At 49.6% G+C, this 16,481-nt stretch overlaps 2 protein-coding genes across 3 annotated transcripts; both read left to right on the forward strand.

Moving 5' to 3' along the window:
• The first annotated feature begins 80 nt into the window (after positions 1 to 80).
• TPGS1 (tubulin polyglutamylase complex subunit 1) lies at positions 81 to 2,726 on the forward strand. 2 transcript variants are annotated; one of them, XM_048830823.2, is made up of 2 exons: positions 81 to 394; positions 1,142 to 2,726. In XM_048830823.2, the coding sequence occupies exons 1-2, from the start codon at positions 81 to 83 to the stop codon at positions 1,671 to 1,673; spliced, it is 846 nt and encodes a 281-aa protein (XP_048686780.1). In that variant the 3' UTR covers positions 1,674 to 2,726. The 2 variants fall into 2 exon arrangements, with proteins under 2 accessions (XP_048686780.1, XP_048686781.1); XM_048830824.2 differs by having other exon boundaries at positions 81 to 364.
• A 1,543-nt stretch (positions 2,727 to 4,269) lies between these two features.
• Positions 4,270 to 16,001, forward strand: CDC34 (cell division cycle 34, ubiquitin conjugating enzyme). The gene is made up of 5 exons (XM_048830825.2): positions 4,270 to 4,576; positions 10,353 to 10,439; positions 11,803 to 11,900; positions 12,426 to 12,560; positions 15,591 to 16,001. The coding sequence occupies exons 1-5, from the start codon at positions 4,400 to 4,402 to the stop codon at positions 15,799 to 15,801; spliced, it is 708 nt and encodes a 235-aa protein (XP_048686782.1). The 5' UTR covers positions 4,270 to 4,399; the 3' UTR covers positions 15,802 to 16,001.
• Positions 16,002 to 16,481: the final 480 nt, after the last annotated feature.

A 16,481-nucleotide genomic window follows, 5' to 3' on the forward strand; every position in this document is an offset into this window, starting at 1 on the left:
CGGACAGACGGGTCCTCACCAACTGATTAGTAGCCCGCAGTCAAGATGGCGGTAGAGTAGCCTCACGGCCCACAAGCAAGATGGCGACCTGCGAGAAGCGGCGCTCAGCTCCGGCCCCGGCGACCGGGAGCGGGCTCGTGGAGCCGGTTCGGGCGGGAGTTGGAGGCCGGGAACCGGAGAGCGAGGCCGAGTTCCTGCTCCAAGCCGGGGTGACGTCCATGGTGCGGGAGGCGCTGCTGAAGGTGCTGGAGGCCCGGCCCGAGGAGCCCGTCTCCTTCCTGGCCAGTTACTTCGAAAAGCTGGTGCTGAGCGGTGCCGCCGGGGACCGGCACGGGCAGCAGCAGCGCCTCGCCCGGGCCCTGTGGTACGTGCGCCTGGCCCACCATTCACACAGGTGCGGAGCGTGAGCTGGAGGACGGGGGTGCGGGGCGAGACTACAACTCCCGGCATGCCTCAAGCCAGGCCCGGTATAACTTTCTCTGGGCCGGCGAGTAGAGCATTCTGGGAGTAGTCGTCTTTGTGAGGCTGCTGCTCTGAAGGGTAAGCAATGCATGATGGGACTTGTAGTCTTCATGGCTGTATTAATACTGGGCTTTTCCTGCCCTCTTGTTAGTTAAGGGGGTCCGCACATGCCAGGGGTCGTAGTCTCTACAGTCTGCTGAGAGAGCAGGGCCAATGGGGGTTGGCAGTGCCTTTGGCCTGCTCATCCTTGACTATTCTGTCCTTGGTGCCACAGCCTTGCACAGCAGGTGCGGGGCAGGGGACTGATGCTCTGCAAATCAGGTGTGAGGGGAAACTATCCCTGGGCCCAGATAAGCTTAAGTGCTATTCATATCATACACTCTGAAGAGTAAGCAAACCTGCTTGCCTTGCTTTGCTGTCCAGAGCACTGGATTAAAGAGGATGGAGTGTTGGCAGACAGTGGGTGTGGGGCTCAATGTTGTTCAGTATAATTCATCTTGCATGGCTGGAAAATGTATCCAGAACTCTGGATGGACTGGGCTGTTGCAAGCTTCGCCAAGTTATATTTTGGTAACTGTTGCTTTAGCTATGGATCTGTAACTTGTAACTTGGAACTTCCCGCTCCGCACCAGACCCAACCTTGCCTGCTAACAAATTATTTGATTGTGTGTCATGGCAGGACTGCCTTTAACAACAACGTCAGCATGGCTTACGAGTGCCTAAGTGCTAGGGGCAGGAGGAAGAAGCCAGGTGTCAATGGCAAAATCTACAGTGAGTTGCTCAAGAAGATCTGCCAAGATGGGGAAGTGCCTGAAGAGGTTGTTTCTTCTTTGCTGAGGAAGATCCAGTGCCGGGACCATGAGGCAGTGCCTTTCGATGTCTTCCGCTATGGGGTGCTCAGCTGCTTCGTGCTTCTTGAGTTTGTGGCCAAGGCTGATACTTTGTACGATGTACTTGATGATGGTTCTGGCGTGGCGGATAAAAGGGTTTGCCAGGCAGTCCTAGGCACTCTGGAAGATGCTCTTGGAGCCAGCGACTTCTCTGTGCCCATCCGTTACTTGGAGGCCGGCTCCAAACTGGGACCAGACTGTTTGGCTTTGGCCATGGACAAAGCATTGCTAGAGAGGAAGATTTGCTCCTCCATGAACAGGGAGGAGTTTCTAACGAAAGCCACAGCCCTATTCATTGCAAAAGTAAAACCCATTGACTGACACTCTCAAGTGGGGACAACACTCCCTGTGTTCTCCTATGCTTCAAACGGAGCAGATTATTGTGGGGAAACACCAAATCCTGGGAATTCAGTAGGCCACAGGAGGAGCAAGGTGGGCCTGCCAGGTCCTGTCCTGGCCTGAAGAGCTCTGGATCTACTTGACTAGAGAATGCTTGTCTTAAATTTCCTATTCACCTCCTAACTCCATCCTGAACACTTTAAATGTCAGCCACCTGTAGCATTTGATCTGCTGGCTTGTATATCCAGAACTGAGACCCTCCCTTTTTAAAATGCCTGTTTATTTTCAATAACTATTATAAACCTCTGCTTATAGCTTGGGGAACATCCAGGAAAGCCCAGGAATTACAGGGCAGTGCTAGAAACTAAAAATGAGCCAGTATGGCCTGAGCACAGGACTGGGAGTTAGGGACTTCTGAGCTGTGGTCTTGGCTCTGCCACTGATATATTTTGTAACTTTGGGCAAGTCACTTAAGTTCTGTTTTTCCTGTCTATAAAATGGGGGTAATACCTTCCTCGGAGGGCTGTGGTGAGGCATAACAAGTAAGTGCAGCACTTGGAGGCTCTAAAGTGCTATTTCAGTGTTAAGTGATGTAATTTTGTCAAATAGGTAAGATGACAAATATCTGTCAAGAAATGAGATTTCATCAAAAGCAGAGGCTAGTTCTGTGTTGGCCAGTGGCTGAATTTCAGAACCCTATATTAGCATTAAACTATTCAGAGTATTTCATCATATTGCAATTTACTAAACTGCATCCTGTAATCTGGACCCTCAAAAACAGAGATCATACCTGACTGGTAATCTATAAAGCAAAACTGCCGTATATTACAGATTTGCTAGTAAGTTTGGAATTTAAACACCAAATAATGAAGCAAAAACAGGATAAGTTCTAATTCCCTTATGGGCTAATACACCTTGCTACGTTTACTTCAACAGGCGATGCTGGTTGGACCACATCTTATTTATTTGTGAGTTTAGATCTATAATTATTCATGCAGTTATTTGTTTGAGGACATTAAACTGTTTAAACTTTTAGTTTGGCTGTAAACATCTTTCTTTACTGCATGGTAGCCTTTACTGTCAGCAACACTGCATTTTATAGCACCCTTTCTGTGAGGATTTCAAAGCACTGGCAGCCCCTGTGAATTTAAGAAACATCCCCATTTTGTAAAAGGGGCAGCAGGGGGAGAAACAGAGGGGGAGACTTTGAAAGGTGGCCTCTAATTTTGGATGCCCAGTGTTTAACATCTAGGGCTCAGGGGTGCTGGAACAGTTTTTATAGTGGGGGTGCTGAGAGTCATTGAACTGATGAAGTGAGCTGTAGCTCACGAAAGCTCATGCTCAAATAAATTGGTTAGTCTCTAAGGTGCCACAAGTACTCCTTTTCTTTGAAGCAAACTGTAAACCTGTATATAATGGAAACCACTTCAAGCCAGGGGGTAAGGAAGCACCCTTAATTCCAGTACCTATGCTAGGGCTTCATTTTGTTCAGAGATGCTAAGCGCCCACAATTCTAAGAGGAGCTCTGCCAGTCAGGTCCCTGAGGTTAGAATTTGATCACCCAAAATTAGAGGCCACCTTTCTTGACTTGCATGGGGTGCCTTAGTGAGTGAGGCAGAGCAGGGAATACAACCCATGGGTCCTGGCTCCTGGTTCTGTGCCCTAAGCAGCTAACTCATAGATTCTAAGGTGAGAGAAAGAACCATAGTGATCATCTAGTCTGACCTCCTGTATAACAGATCACACGGCAGCTGAGCTCATTCTCAACTCATTTACAGCAGCAAATGCTGATGTTAGCTTTGTTGCATTCCCTTCCCGAGCAAGGCGGTTGAGGGGTTTCAAGAACACTTCATGTGTAGGCTATTCAGGACACAGACTCAGTGGCTGTATAGGGCCTCTTTCTTCTGTTCTCTGCTGCCCAGCTGTGGCTGTAACAGGAGTAAACTAGAAGTCTTGTTACTGCGGAGCATGTGATGGACGTAATACTATCCAGCTAAAAGCCCAATGCCAAATTATATTGGGAAATACACCCTGATTCTTTCCTAGAACATGTGCCATACTAAGGGGCTGTGCCAAGCCGCTCAGCCCTGTTGTATTCTCAGCAAAGCCAGTTGCTGCAGCATTTCCTGTTTACGCATCAGCCGTACCCTACTTTCCGGTTGAAACAGAACCCCAGCCCAGTCCCATCTCAGACCCTGCCCCTCTAAATCCCCCACAGTCCCCACTGCTCCTGTCCCCGTCTTCCTCCCCACCCCTATCCTGTTCTTGCTCTGATTCCCCATCCCTTCTCCCCCCCCTTCCTGGGCCCAAATCCCCTTCACACTCTACCCCTCCCCACGCCTCTCTCCCTAGTGTCTGTCTCCCCGCCTCCCCTAGGGGGCGGTATCTCCTCCTCTACCCCCGCCCTCCGTGAAGTCACAAATCCCTACCTCCCTCGCAAAAGCTGCTGGGAGCTGGAGTCCCTCAGCGTCCGGCCCCGCCCCCACGCCCAGGGCCTGAGTCTCCCATAGGTTAGCGCGAGCGCGGTGGGCGGGGTCGCTCCCCCCCACCCCACTCAGTGAACTACAGGTCCCGTCGTGCCCCGCGCGCGTGAGAGGCTCAGTCCGGCCGCGGCAGGAGGAAGCGGTTCGCAAGGCGCCATCCCGCTCGCCCGGCCGCCGTGCTCAGGCGAGTCCCCGGCTTCTCCGCGGCCTACCTCGGTTGTCGGCATGGCCCGGCCGCTGGTGCCCAGCTCGCAGAAGGCGCTGCTGCTGGAGCTGAAGGGGCTGCAGGAGGAGCCCGTGGAGGGGTTCCGGGTCACCCTGGTGGACGAGGGCGACCTGTACAACTGGGAGGTGGCGATCTTCGGGCCCCCCAACACCCACTACGAGGGCGGGTACTTCAAGGTGAGGGGGGGGCCTGGCCTGTGGGGGGGGGTCCCGTGGAGGGGGCCTGGCCTGTGGGAGAGGGTCCCGTGGGGATTGCAGGAGGGGGCCGTGGGGGGGCATTGCCCAGAGGGATTGGGGATGTCGTCCCATGGGGATTCGGGGGTCCCGGCCTGGGGGGAGGTGTTGCCCAGGGGGGCTGGGGGGGGTCGTCCCGTAGGGTTTGGGACAGGTCCCGTGAGGCTGGAAGGGGCCCAGTGAGCAGCGACTAAGAGGGTTCCTGTTCTCTGCCCCTTAGTGGGGTGACATCAAAGGATGTTAGAGAAGCTTGAGGGGCTTTTCCAATGAGAGCGATGCGGGGGGTCCTCTGGTTCTTTTGGGTGGGGTACTGGGGTGGCTGCCCTGGGAGCTGGAGGGGGCTGAGGGATCCAGTTGGGGTGGGGATTGCTTTTCCTGGTAATTTCTCCTGGGGTGGGGGGGTTAATTCCCAGTAGTTTTAGGGACCTGCTCCCCACCTGGTCCATGGGTAGAGGAGAGACCACTGGAGGAACCCCTTTTTGCATCCCCTAGGAGCTGCTTCCCCTCTGTCTGGCATTTGGAGGGCTGCTGCTGTCCTGTAGGGGGTGTGAGGGTCTCCTAGCATTGTCACAGCCCCTCATACCCTACTCCAAGATGGAGACAAAGGACTCAGGCCCTGCATATGGAGAAGCGTAGTTCAGGCCTAGTGAGCTGTTCCTCGGTGATACAGTGTCAGTCCTTCTTCTGGGGAAGAAGGGTGGGAGGGTACTGTTTTAACGGAGGCCCCTGGAGATATGGTGGGGGTGTCTGTGTGTGTGTGTGTATGTTGAGTGACATGTAGAGGAGGTGTGTATGTAAATATTGAGTCTGTGCAATCCGGGAAGTTGCACAGTCTCCTTCCTTCCTTCCCCTTCTCTCAACCCTGGGGATGGCTGAGTGGAAATGAGCCCAGGGAGTGAGTCAGCCTAAGGTCAGCTGGGCCCAAGAACCTGAGAGGCTCCTCTTCCCTGTGCCTGGGCAGGCAAATCTGCCACTGCGATTCCAGGTTTGCAATCTAAACTGTAGATGAGTCTCCTGCCTGACCCCTCTCAGTGTGAGGCTCTGATGGCTCCCCTAGGAATTGCTGAATTCTTACACATACCCCCTCAACAGCTCTTGCCTTCCCCTTTGTAGCTGTCTTCTAATCCAATACCTTGATCCACAGACAATAGACTAGGCTCCCTGCATGTGGGGGGGAGGGGCGGACTTCTCCTTGAACTTGTGTTAATGTCAGCATGCACAGTTCATAGCAAAGTGCTGCTGTTTTCAAGGATCCCATTCTTGGGAACTCTCTGCCTCTGGAAGGTTTTGTTCTGATCCTCGATAGCAAAACAAAGGGGATTATTCTGAGAATTTCTGCTGTTTCTGACCAGAGCTCACTGCACGGCCTTGTCCATGTGGAGAGGAGGGTGCCTGAACAATATGAAGCTATGCAAAAAATCTTGTTTCTAAGTCCCAACTCCTTATTTTCGCCCCTTTTTCTGTGTTCCGGAGAACAGGATAGTCAAACAAAGGACTGTGATTGAATGCAAGATGGTAATGTATTTAAAGAGACAGTAGACCCAGTAATAATCCCCCTTCCTCCTCACAGTTGTGCAGAGTTCTTTGACCCAAGACCTAACTTGTGACTGAGGATTGAGTTTAGCAGGGAAAAGTGATGGGGAGAAGAGGAGGAAGCCATTTGAACTGTGGATCAAATTTAGGCCCATTTTGGGGAGGGTGGGACAACAAAGGCTGTCTGAATCCAGTGTGACAAAGCAGATATCTCTGTGTTTTACGCTAATCTATTAATATCTGTTACCTGATGGCCAAGTAAGGCAGCATCCTGTGTTGTTCAGGTGGTAATTACAGACAAGGTTTAGGACACTTTTGTGATTACCTTCCTGAATGAGGCCTGTGTTGGGATGATAGGTCTGGGACCACAGAGGTGGAATGAGGTGAGAATATGCTATCCAGTGAAAGATTATTTTACTGAGCCAGAAGCATTTTTAGTTGGCGCTGTTCCTTAACAGGCTTTACCTTTCAACTCTCACGTACAGGACCCTAGGGACTCTGCTGAAAAGCACTTCAGAAAGTTACAACACATTTTATACCTTAATCTTGCCATTTCATCTGTCAGTGATTGTGCTGTCCTTTCTGAGAGCTGCATGCTCTGTTGCTGTGTGCAGCCTACTGTTGGCACTCCTCTACCTGCCTCTGGAAATCCCCACAGAGCTGGCGCATCACCCCTAGGCTACACAGTGACATCGCTGAAGCTGTGTGTCTTTTTTTATGGCTCTAATGTACATGGAAAGTCTGTGTGCCAACAGACTGAAGTCCTGGCTCTACAGGGAAGGTTACGGCACTTGGCAGGGATGTTGCTGGCTTCCCACACACCATCCTGCATGTGATTTCATGCGTGACTCAGAAGGCTGAGTGAAAGTCTGTCTCCATGGCCCACTTTAATCCTTGGATTCCCTGTTGCTACTGCCTGCAAGAGGACCCCATTGTGATGGCTCTGTTTGCTAGAGAGCTGGACTGATGTGCAAAATTCATAGGGATTTATTTTTAGCAACTGAAGTATGCTCCCCTGCCAGTTTTTGCTTGGTCTTTCTCAGTGGGGACCAGCTATTCTTAGGGATTAAATCAACCTGCATTAATCACAAAGCCCCAGTTCTCCACAACAGCTGGGGATCTACAAGTAGCTTACAGACAGCTAAGCCATACTGGAGAAAAGTACTATTCCCATTCTGCAGATCAGGGGACTGAGGCACAGAAGTTGAGCAAGTTTCTTAAAGTCACATAGGAAGTCTGACAGTTAATACTTAACCTCAGCTCTTCTAGCTGCAGCTTTGACCAACAGACCTAACAGATTTCTGGGTCTCACAACCAGTGGTGGTTTTGTGCAGACATGCTCTAGCTGCTCACTTGGTTTTAATGCTTTGAGCTATTTCTGTCTGAGCACTACCACCATGGGAGTAAGGCTGTTTTCTTTGTTTCATGTTAATAAATTGGACTGGGAGCAAGCGCCTTAATTTCAGAATGTCCTATGAGATTTAGCTGATTGTGCTCAGGTGTAAAGTGGTGTCTGAGACCAGCATCATGTTTCACATATCCACTGTCTCTCTGCAATTCCCTTTTTGGGGAATGGGGGCAGGGCGGAATGGCAAGTGCAAGGAACATGGAATAACAATCTGTAACCACTAGCAAACACCCCCCCAACCCCCAGCTGCTTTTCCCCCTTCATTTCTCCCTATTATTAGAGGGCTGTTAATGGGCCACTTCACTTTGAGTGGTCCCTTGGAATGTGTTAATTTATGCTAAACTATCTGTTCCATCTTTTATTTAGCTGTGACAATCTGTGAAAGTTTCCCAGACCTGAAATAAAGCTCTGTTGAAGCTCAAAGCTTCCCTCTCTTACAACAGAAGTTGGTCCAATAAAAGATACCACCTGGTCTCTCTAATATCTTGGGACTGACCCAGCAACACTGCAGGAACACCAAGTCTGTCCCAGGATGGACCAACATTCATAGGATTGGATAAGATCTTATTTCATGGCAGCTCTTAGCCTGCCTGGCTCCTTGGCTTCTGCATTTATCCTCTAAGGCTGCTGCTGAATAAACTGCTGATACTTTTCAACAAAACTTGTCACCACCATATAACATTGTCAGCTCTTTCCTTTATGTTGTTACTAGCATTTGGGAAGGAATGCTGTTGGAGACCATGACTGGGATCAGGATTCCTCAGTTATACTCCTGACTCTCACAGTCCATTAACGTGGCAGGTTATTTAACCTATCAGTACCTTGACTGTTCCATCTGTAAAATGGTGACATTTACCTGCTGCCTGACGTGAGGCTTAATCTTTGTAAATCGCTTTTAAGGTCCGAACGTGAAACTGCTCAGGAAGAGCAAAGTGCTTGATCTAGGAATGGTTCTTGAAGTTCTGTAAAGGGCAAACAAAACTCTTGTAACTATAGCAGTTGAAAGTTTTAGACAGGGTCTGGGTTTATGGTGTTCCTTTAAATGTTATTCAGTCCTGGCTAGATCTGCCTCCAGGCCCCAGACTGAATTTATCTTTTGAAATAAAACAACTTTTATAACCACCTCTGTATTCCTGTCAACCAAGCAAAAGCCCGGCTTGTTTTCGTTGTGCTGGCTCTGCTGATCTCTTGTTTGTTTGTATGCATGCGTGCTAATCTGGTTTCACTTCAGAGCGTGGAACAAGAAGACCCAGAACAGCAAATTCTCATCCAAACTTCAACAGGGTTTTTGAGGGGCTGCCTTGGTCTAGGATGGTGAAGTCCATCTTTCTAGATACAGGGGAGAGGCTGAACCCATTTTAGCTATTTCCTATTTCTAAAGGAATTAACCCTGAAGAACTTGTTAGGCAGAAAGCCTGAAGTTCTTGCCTTAAGAGCTATTATTATGTCACAGGAACAAAGTTTGTCACTCACTGTCTCTCCGGTAAACATAGTGACTGTCAGCAAATCTGACCTAGTTACCAGGCTGCATGGCTGTCTGAAGATTCCCCTCCATAGATCTGAGGAGAAAATAATTTGATCCATGGGCAGTGCCCTAATGCCCGTATGACAAGAGTACTGTCCGAAGGGTAATTTTCTGGTACCATCTTGGCATTTCCTCCTGTTGCCACAAGAGTCTTGTGGTTTGGTTTGTTTTTTTTTCTGCCATGCCTGGCTGGCCTCTTGAGCAGTGACTCATCCCTCACCTGGGAGGAAACAATAGGTGTTAGAGGGAATTGTGTGCGCTTGGGAAATGGTAGAAACCTGGTACTCTGCTGGATCTCCTGAAGCGGGAAGGGGAAGCTTGGTGATGGGATGGGGAATACAAGGAAGCAGATATGATAAGGAGGCAAGACTGCCATGATCTCTTGAAAGTCCCCTCCAAAAAGTGCCATAAATCCAGCCTGGGAGGTCTCCTTGTCCTCCACTCTGAATCTTTGCCAAAGTTCAGACCACCAGTGTTCTTGTCAATATCTTCCTGGATGCCTCAACAGTATAGGGATGCCTCTTTCATCAGCCAAGATTGCTGAGTAGCAAGGCACTCCCCTTCCTAGGGGATAAGGCTTGGGTATGGGATTACATGGCTTCTGTCCAGCAATGCAAAGCTCTTCCACTAGAGCTGGAGGGATTGACCTCCACTTCTCCAAGGGGAGGGATTTCAGGGGGCCTGTTAACACCCGAGACAGTTGAAAGTGCCTAAAATCCTCTGAGCTGGTTTACATCTGACCTTCTGTACCACTGTCTACTTAAAGATCTGAAAGTGCTTATTATGAGCAGTGGTCATATCCTTCCAATTACACACCCCATCCCCAGGGAAGCTATCATCCTCACTTCCCAGCTAGGGAAAGAGGCACAGGCTTAGTGACTTGCCCCAGGTCCCAGTCTAACTCAGCTGTGGATAGTACTCTAATTTTCTGGGCCTGTGCTCAACCGTGCTTCCTCCCCGACTCAGCTGTAGTAAAGAGAAGCTGGGAGCTTTGGACTTAACTGCATGGGAAGTGGTATTGGTGCTCCCGCTGGATGAGGCCTGATGGTCATTTCTTGTTGGAGGTGCAGGGGAAGGGGTCTGTCTCCTCTCTGGGTGCAGAGTGCCAGGGGGGGTGTACGTGGGCTGCATGCCTGCACAACTCATCTGGGTTTCTGTACAGACTTGGCTGGGGCCCCACAGCTCCCCCACAAGCATCAGCATGGCCATGACACCCCACCACTGCCACTAACGAACCTTTCGTTTCTTCACAGGCTCGTCTCAGGTTTCCTATCGATTATCCCTATTCGCCCCCTGCCTTTAGGTTCCTGACCAAAATGTGGCACCCTAACATCTATGAGGTACGTCGCATGGACTATCTTCTCATCTATCCCCCAGGACAGATTGGGTTTCTAGTCTAGTGCTGAAGTGGCACCAAGCCCTATGGATTGTACTTGAATATTATCCTCGGTGCTGTGTCGAACATGAGTCTGTGTTGACGTGTCCTGGGGTTTGTAGTGGAGGAGGGTTTTAAGCAAATACATTGGGGTTCTCCTGGAAGTGTCTTGTACCTTTCTCAGTTTGTGTTGGAAACACAGCAGCTAGCCCAGGCTTGTCCTGGTCTCAGACAGTTCATCTCCTTCCTTGGAATCAGTTCCAGAACTAGTCTGTCTATCCAGTCTTGCAGCCTTCCATGTTTACCGTATTTGCCCACAACTCCTGGCTGGAATGTGGTCATGCCCTGTAAGATCCATGGGGAGATACTGAGCGAGCGACTTGCAGAACTCTCGATGCACACCTGCTGTGGCTGGCTGCAGAAAGTATTTAGGGTACTCAGTGCTCTGTGTGTACTTGTGCCTTATTCAGAACACTGGGGGATACGGCCCATGCAGGCAAGGAGGGCTTCTCTCCAAGTGTCCCAGGACAGAGATCAGTGCTTTGTGCAAATGACTCATGGGGGTTTCATTGCTAAGTCCGTTACCTGTCCTGCAGTAACTGGCAATCTCCAGTACTCTTAAGGGCTGGCAGGTGGGTAGTGGGTGTGATTTAGATCAGTGCTCTAAATCTTCACTGTAGGGGTGATCAGAGTGAACCTCTCCCGAAAGAGCCTTGCCAGGACATATCTGTACTGGCTCAGCCCATAGGCACATCTCAGTACGGTTCAGCTTGGGGAGGTTCTTTGCTGGACCTGTCATAGCAAGACACCTCACTCCCTGCTCTGTGAGGTCTTTCAGGCTAACTGAAATCTGCTTGAGCTGCTGGCTTAGGGGAGGCCAGGAGAGCCTTGAGGTCCCACAAGCTGACCTATCTTCAGCCACAAGATGTGGCTGAAGATAGGACAGCTAAACTGATCCTAGCTCTTCTCTGGGCATTGGCAACAGTGGTTGGTTGTCCGTTCCCAGGTACTTGTAAGCCACTGGGTGGTATTTTCCTCAGATCTGCCCTGAAAGCAAAAGGGGGGGTGAGCAAACAGGGCAACAGGCAGAATAAATCAACCACCTTGTAGAGCAGTTTGGAGTGTCGGGGGTTGGGACATCAGTACCTGTGCAAGCAGAAACAATGAGGAGCATCTGAAGAAGTGGGTTTTTTACCCACGAAAGTTTATGGCCAAATAAATCTGTTGGTCTTTCGGGTGCCACCGGGCTCCTCGTTGTTTTTGTGGCTACAGACTAACATGGCTACCCCTCTGATACTTGAGTAAGCAGACTCTCTGTGTGCTTTCAGACAGGCGATGTCTGTATTTCAATTCTCCACCCTCCAGTGGATGACCCGCAGAGCGGGGAGCTGCCTTCCGAGCGATGGAACCCCACCCAGAATGTACGGTAAGGCCTCGAGGAGGGAGGGAAGGAATGCATTGGATGTGAGATGCTTAGCAGATCTGATGCAGAGGGTGGAGAAGGTGCCCAAAGGAAACAGCTGGGAAAAGCCCTTCTAATCTTAGAGGTTGCAGGAAATACCTGGATTTAATTTCTTTTGAAATTCAAAGGCAAATCAGTTTCTTACAGGCTGGATGTCAGCACTGTTGAAAGGCAGCATAAGCTGGCAAAGGAATTTAGGTCTTTCATGCACTAGAGACCAGCTTGCCTTCTCACTGGCATTCACTTTCTCCTTCAGCTTAAGAAGGTCATGGCGTCTGACCTGCTTATGGGAGTTAGGAAGTGGTCACTGTTGTAACATGCAGTGTAATGTTACACTCTTGCAAGTGGCTGTTCTTGCAAACTGACTGGGTTCTATTAAACTCCTTGCCATGCAGAAGATACTGTGATTTCTGGTCCCTGTCAGATCTGGGTGGTGCAGGTTGGCCGATCTCCTCTCTTGACTCTTACCACTCGTTAACTGTTTTTCAGGACTATCCTTCTGAGTGTGATCTCGCTGCTCAATGAGCCCAACACCTTCTCACCCGCAAATGTGGATGCCTCTGTGATGTACAGGAAGTGGAAGGACAGCAAAGGGAAGGATCGGGAGTACACAGATATCATCAGGTGCGTGGCAAGCTGAGCTCCAGCTTGTCATAACTTGCATTCAAACAAGAGGGGGGAAGCATCTTGCTTAGACTACCTTGCTTGGGAGTGTTTATCTAAATAGTCCCACATAGACTTTGGGGTTGTCACGGAGTCCCTCGGCAATGCTCTGGAACTGCTCTCCATGAAGCCAGTCAGGACTCTGGGGAAGTCTCCTTTCTGTGAGCAGCCTGGACACACAGCTCACACAACTTCCACCTTCCTGGGTCTGACCTCGGAGCATTCAGCCTCCTCTGCCCCTCCGTGCGGTTCCCACAGCGAGTCCGCCCAGGCGGGGTCCTGGGGAAGCCAGAGGGTCCTGCCCCCCAACTCCGCAGTCAGACGGGACTCTCAGCCAGCCAGTAAAACAGAGGTTTATTAGATGACAGGAACATGGTCTAAACCAGAGCTTGTAGATACAGAGAACAGGACCCCTCAGCCGGGTCCATTTTGGGGGGCAGTGAGCCAGACAACCACGTCTGCACTTCACTCCATGTCCCCAGCCAGCCGCAATTGAAACTCTCTCCAGCCCCCCCTCCTCTGGGCTTTGTCCCTTTCCCAGGCCAGGTCACCTGATTCCTTTGTTCTCCAACCCTTTAGCTCTCACCTTGCAGGGGGGAAGGGCTCAGGCCATCAGTTGCCAGGAAACAGGGTGTTGGCCATTCTCTGTGTCCAGACCCCTGCACACACCTGCCCTCTAGGGCTCTGCAACGATCATACACCGTTATCCCACCGCCTAGATACTTAAGAACTGCATAGGGGAAACTGAGGCACCCCCACAATATTCAGAGGAAACATTAAGAACAGTCCCACTTCGTCACAGGGGTGAACACCTGTGAGGTGACTGAATGCAGGAGGGATTCTTGTTCCACTGTTGCTGTAGCCCTGTACGCCCCGTTTGGTTAACATTGTGAAAGCTCACTGCTACCAGGAAGGTTGGGGACTACTTAACATAAGATGTGGATTTTTGCAGAGAACAAAGCATACAAAGGTCTCAAAATGCAGATCCTACTCTGCATGCAGCCTAGCGAAAGCATGGCAAAGGGCCTGGGCTGGGTGTGAAGTGGTGGTCTAGAGGGGAAACTCTGCTGTGTTTGTCTGCAAACTTGGGTTCTAGGCCCTGCTCTGCCCTTTTGACTTAGTGTGGGGCCCGGAGCAGGTCTCTTACCCTTCCCTGTACCTCAGGTTAAAATGGGAGGGGCATTGTGAGGCATAAATGTTTAACGGAATTGACCTCTGAAAGGTGCTAGGGAGGCACCAATACATGGCTCAAGACCTGGAGGGTTTTGGGGGTGGAATAGTAATGGAAAGATTTTCACCTTAGTCACACAACATAGGGTCTGGGCTCGGCTGGTTTTGTTGTGGCATTACATAAAGACGTGGACCAGATCTCAGTGCAGACACACAGGCCCTGCTCTGGAGAGCTCACACAGTGGATCAGCAACTCTGACTCCAGCAGCCTGCGTGTTACCCCACAGTCTCAATCCCCACCAGCCTTGGTTACAACTACTAGCCAAGTGACCCCAAAATACCCAGAGTCCTGAACTTCCCCAAAACCATCTGCCCTGAAATGTCCAGCCCTTTCCTGGACCGCTCAGAAGTAATAAGGTTAGTTTGTTCCTTTAAAGAAACAGTACCCAGCAGCTTGCCACATTAACTGGAGTTAACAATCCCTTCAGTTCAAATTCAGCACTAGGTTGGTTTAGATTAAAATAAAACCAGTTTACTAACAGGACATGGGTTAAATGATGCCAAGTAAAAGAAATGAAGGTAGAGATGGTTACAAGCAAAGAAAAAAGAAAAAAGCTTTCTAGTGACTAAGACTTAACAAATCAGTCTCGCTTCAAGGTGGATTTCTTTCCAGCAATGGCTGACTCCCAGTCAGGGTCTTCCACAGGCGCTGGTTTCCCTTGTCTTCCTAGTTGGAAGATCTTTCCCTAAGTAGGTATCTCACTTAGATTCAGTTCCTGGAGACTTCATCCGCCTTTATCAGCTTGCAAGAGCTCTGGGCTGGCCCCTTATGTCTGTCCAGTGATGGATGACAAGATGGCTTCTTCTCTCTTTCTGTTTTCACAAACTCACTGCTTGTTCCCCAGACTCAGGATAACTTCATGTTGGTCTTCCTTGATGGTGGACTACCTATCCCCTTACTGATTCATATGTAAATTGAGCTTCCATTTTTTTGGTCACACCTTGCTTAATTTCATTAGAGACAGGTAAATAGCTGTCTTCTCTTTAAGGCATGATATCATTGAGTATCGATATTTCCTCATTTTGTGTTACTTCATAGATTTCACAATGATCTTAATTGCCAGTGTCATTAGCTTTCATAAAAGATCTTACAGTAATATTGTATACAACATGGATCAAGTATTATAAATCAGTTGATTCAATTACTTACGTGAGGCTTAGACCTCAGGGTCAGCCTCTGGAGCCTATCTCCCTAGGTTGGTGGCTTTACCTTTTATGTAAATATGCCTTTATTGTCTCAACCTGACAACCAGGCTGGTCAGACAAACAAAGACATGTTCCTTTGTCTAAGGCAGATTGAGCTTATAGTATTGCTTGCCAAACATAATTCTAGCGCATATTCATGACTCTTCGTATGATCCCTGAACATACACCATGCAATAATATTAATGATCAGTGAGCTACTCATTTTCCAACGATATCTTACCAGAGACAGTTTAGATGCAGACTATGACAATGTGTTTGGCATAGTGAGTATGTCAGACCTGACAAGAGCTGCTGACGCAGAATAGTGAATGACCAGTGGGCCTCTGTCACACCCATCTCATGCCTGAGTAGACCCTGGAGACCAGCCTGCCCTTTTTATCCCTAGAGGTGTGGGCATGCATCAGTGCCCATTGGCAGGCCAGAACGAGAGAAGTATGTCCAGCTCTGAGGAAGACTTCAGCCTTCAGGGCTGGCACCTCTCTTGGCCTTCACACCTTGAGTGAATAACTGCTCCATGTCTCTGCCCTATTCTCATCTGCTCCTTGCCCCTTTCAGGAAGCAAGTCCTGGGAACCAAGGTGGATGCTGAACGGGATGGTGTGAAGGTCCCCACCACGTTGGCAGAGTACTGTGTGAAGACCAAGACTCCAGCCCCGGATGAAGGCTCAGACCTTTTCTACGATGACTACTACGAGGATGATGAGATGGAGGAGGAGGCAGACAGTTGCTATGGCGATGAGGATGATTCTGGCAATGAGGAATCCTGACGCCCTTCTGGCAATCGCAAAACTTATCATAAACTATTGAATTTTACCTCAACTAGGACACACAAACTGGCTTGAATTTAGGATCTGTCAGCCCTGAAATTAACTCTCTACCTCACAGGGAGACTGTTCTGCTGTAAAGGAAAAAACACAACTGTCTTTGTAAAAACCCTGTTTTATAAACTTCCATGGCGTGGGGGGGGCCGAATACATGGAGCGTTTAGAAATCCACCTTGAGCTGGGAACCTAGCAAGCCCAGTTACACTAAGGAGACAGTGACAGACAACCTGGCAAATCATGTGTGGCGCTTGGGGATGTGTGTCTTTGTCTTAAATCCTGCACAGGAGAAATGGTTTCCGAGAAGTTGCAGTGTTGGTGAAAGGTTACTTGCAGGAGGTGGAGAGGTTGGGGAAATGTGTGTGCTTATGACTAGTTCACTGCAGTCTATGAACCAATCGATATGGGATAGATCATAGCAGTAACTGGTCCCTCCCCTGCACTTCGTTTTTAAAGATTCAGCTTTTTCATCCTGGTGTGGCTCTGCAAAACCAATCCAGGCCATCAGAGGGCAGTATGCTCAAAAGGCTGCCCGGCCAGCATTGGAGTCTTAGGCCCTAGAGAGTAGGTTAGCTGCTTTCTGCCACTGTACATGGGAGCCTCTCTTTTGCAATTGCCTAGCTTTG

This window comes from Caretta caretta, chromosome 25 (assembly GCF_965140235.1).
Source record: "Caretta caretta isolate rCarCar2 chromosome 25, rCarCar1.hap1, whole genome shotgun sequence".
Taxonomy (NCBI): domain Eukaryota; kingdom Metazoa; phylum Chordata; order Testudines; family Cheloniidae; genus Caretta; species Caretta caretta.

Coding starts and splice junctions, on each gene's coding strand:
- TPGS1 (XM_048830823.2), top strand. CDS start 81: ATGGCGACCTGCGAGAAGCGGCGCTCAGCTCCGGCCCCGGCGACCGGG. Junction 395..1,141: donor CTGGCCCACCATTCACACAG/GTGCGGAGCGTG, acceptor GTGTCATGGCAG/GACTGCCTTTAACAACAACG.
- CDC34 (XM_048830825.2), top strand. CDS start 4,400: ATGGCCCGGCCGCTGGTGCCCAGCTCGCAGAAGGCGCTGCTGCTGGAG. Junction 10,440..11,802: donor GGCACCCTAACATCTATGAG/GTACGTCGCATG, acceptor GTGTGCTTTCAG/ACAGGCGATGTCTGTATTTC. Junction 12,561..15,590: donor GAGTACACAGATATCATCAG/GTGCGTGGCAAG, acceptor TGCCCCTTTCAG/GAAGCAAGTCCTGGGAACCA.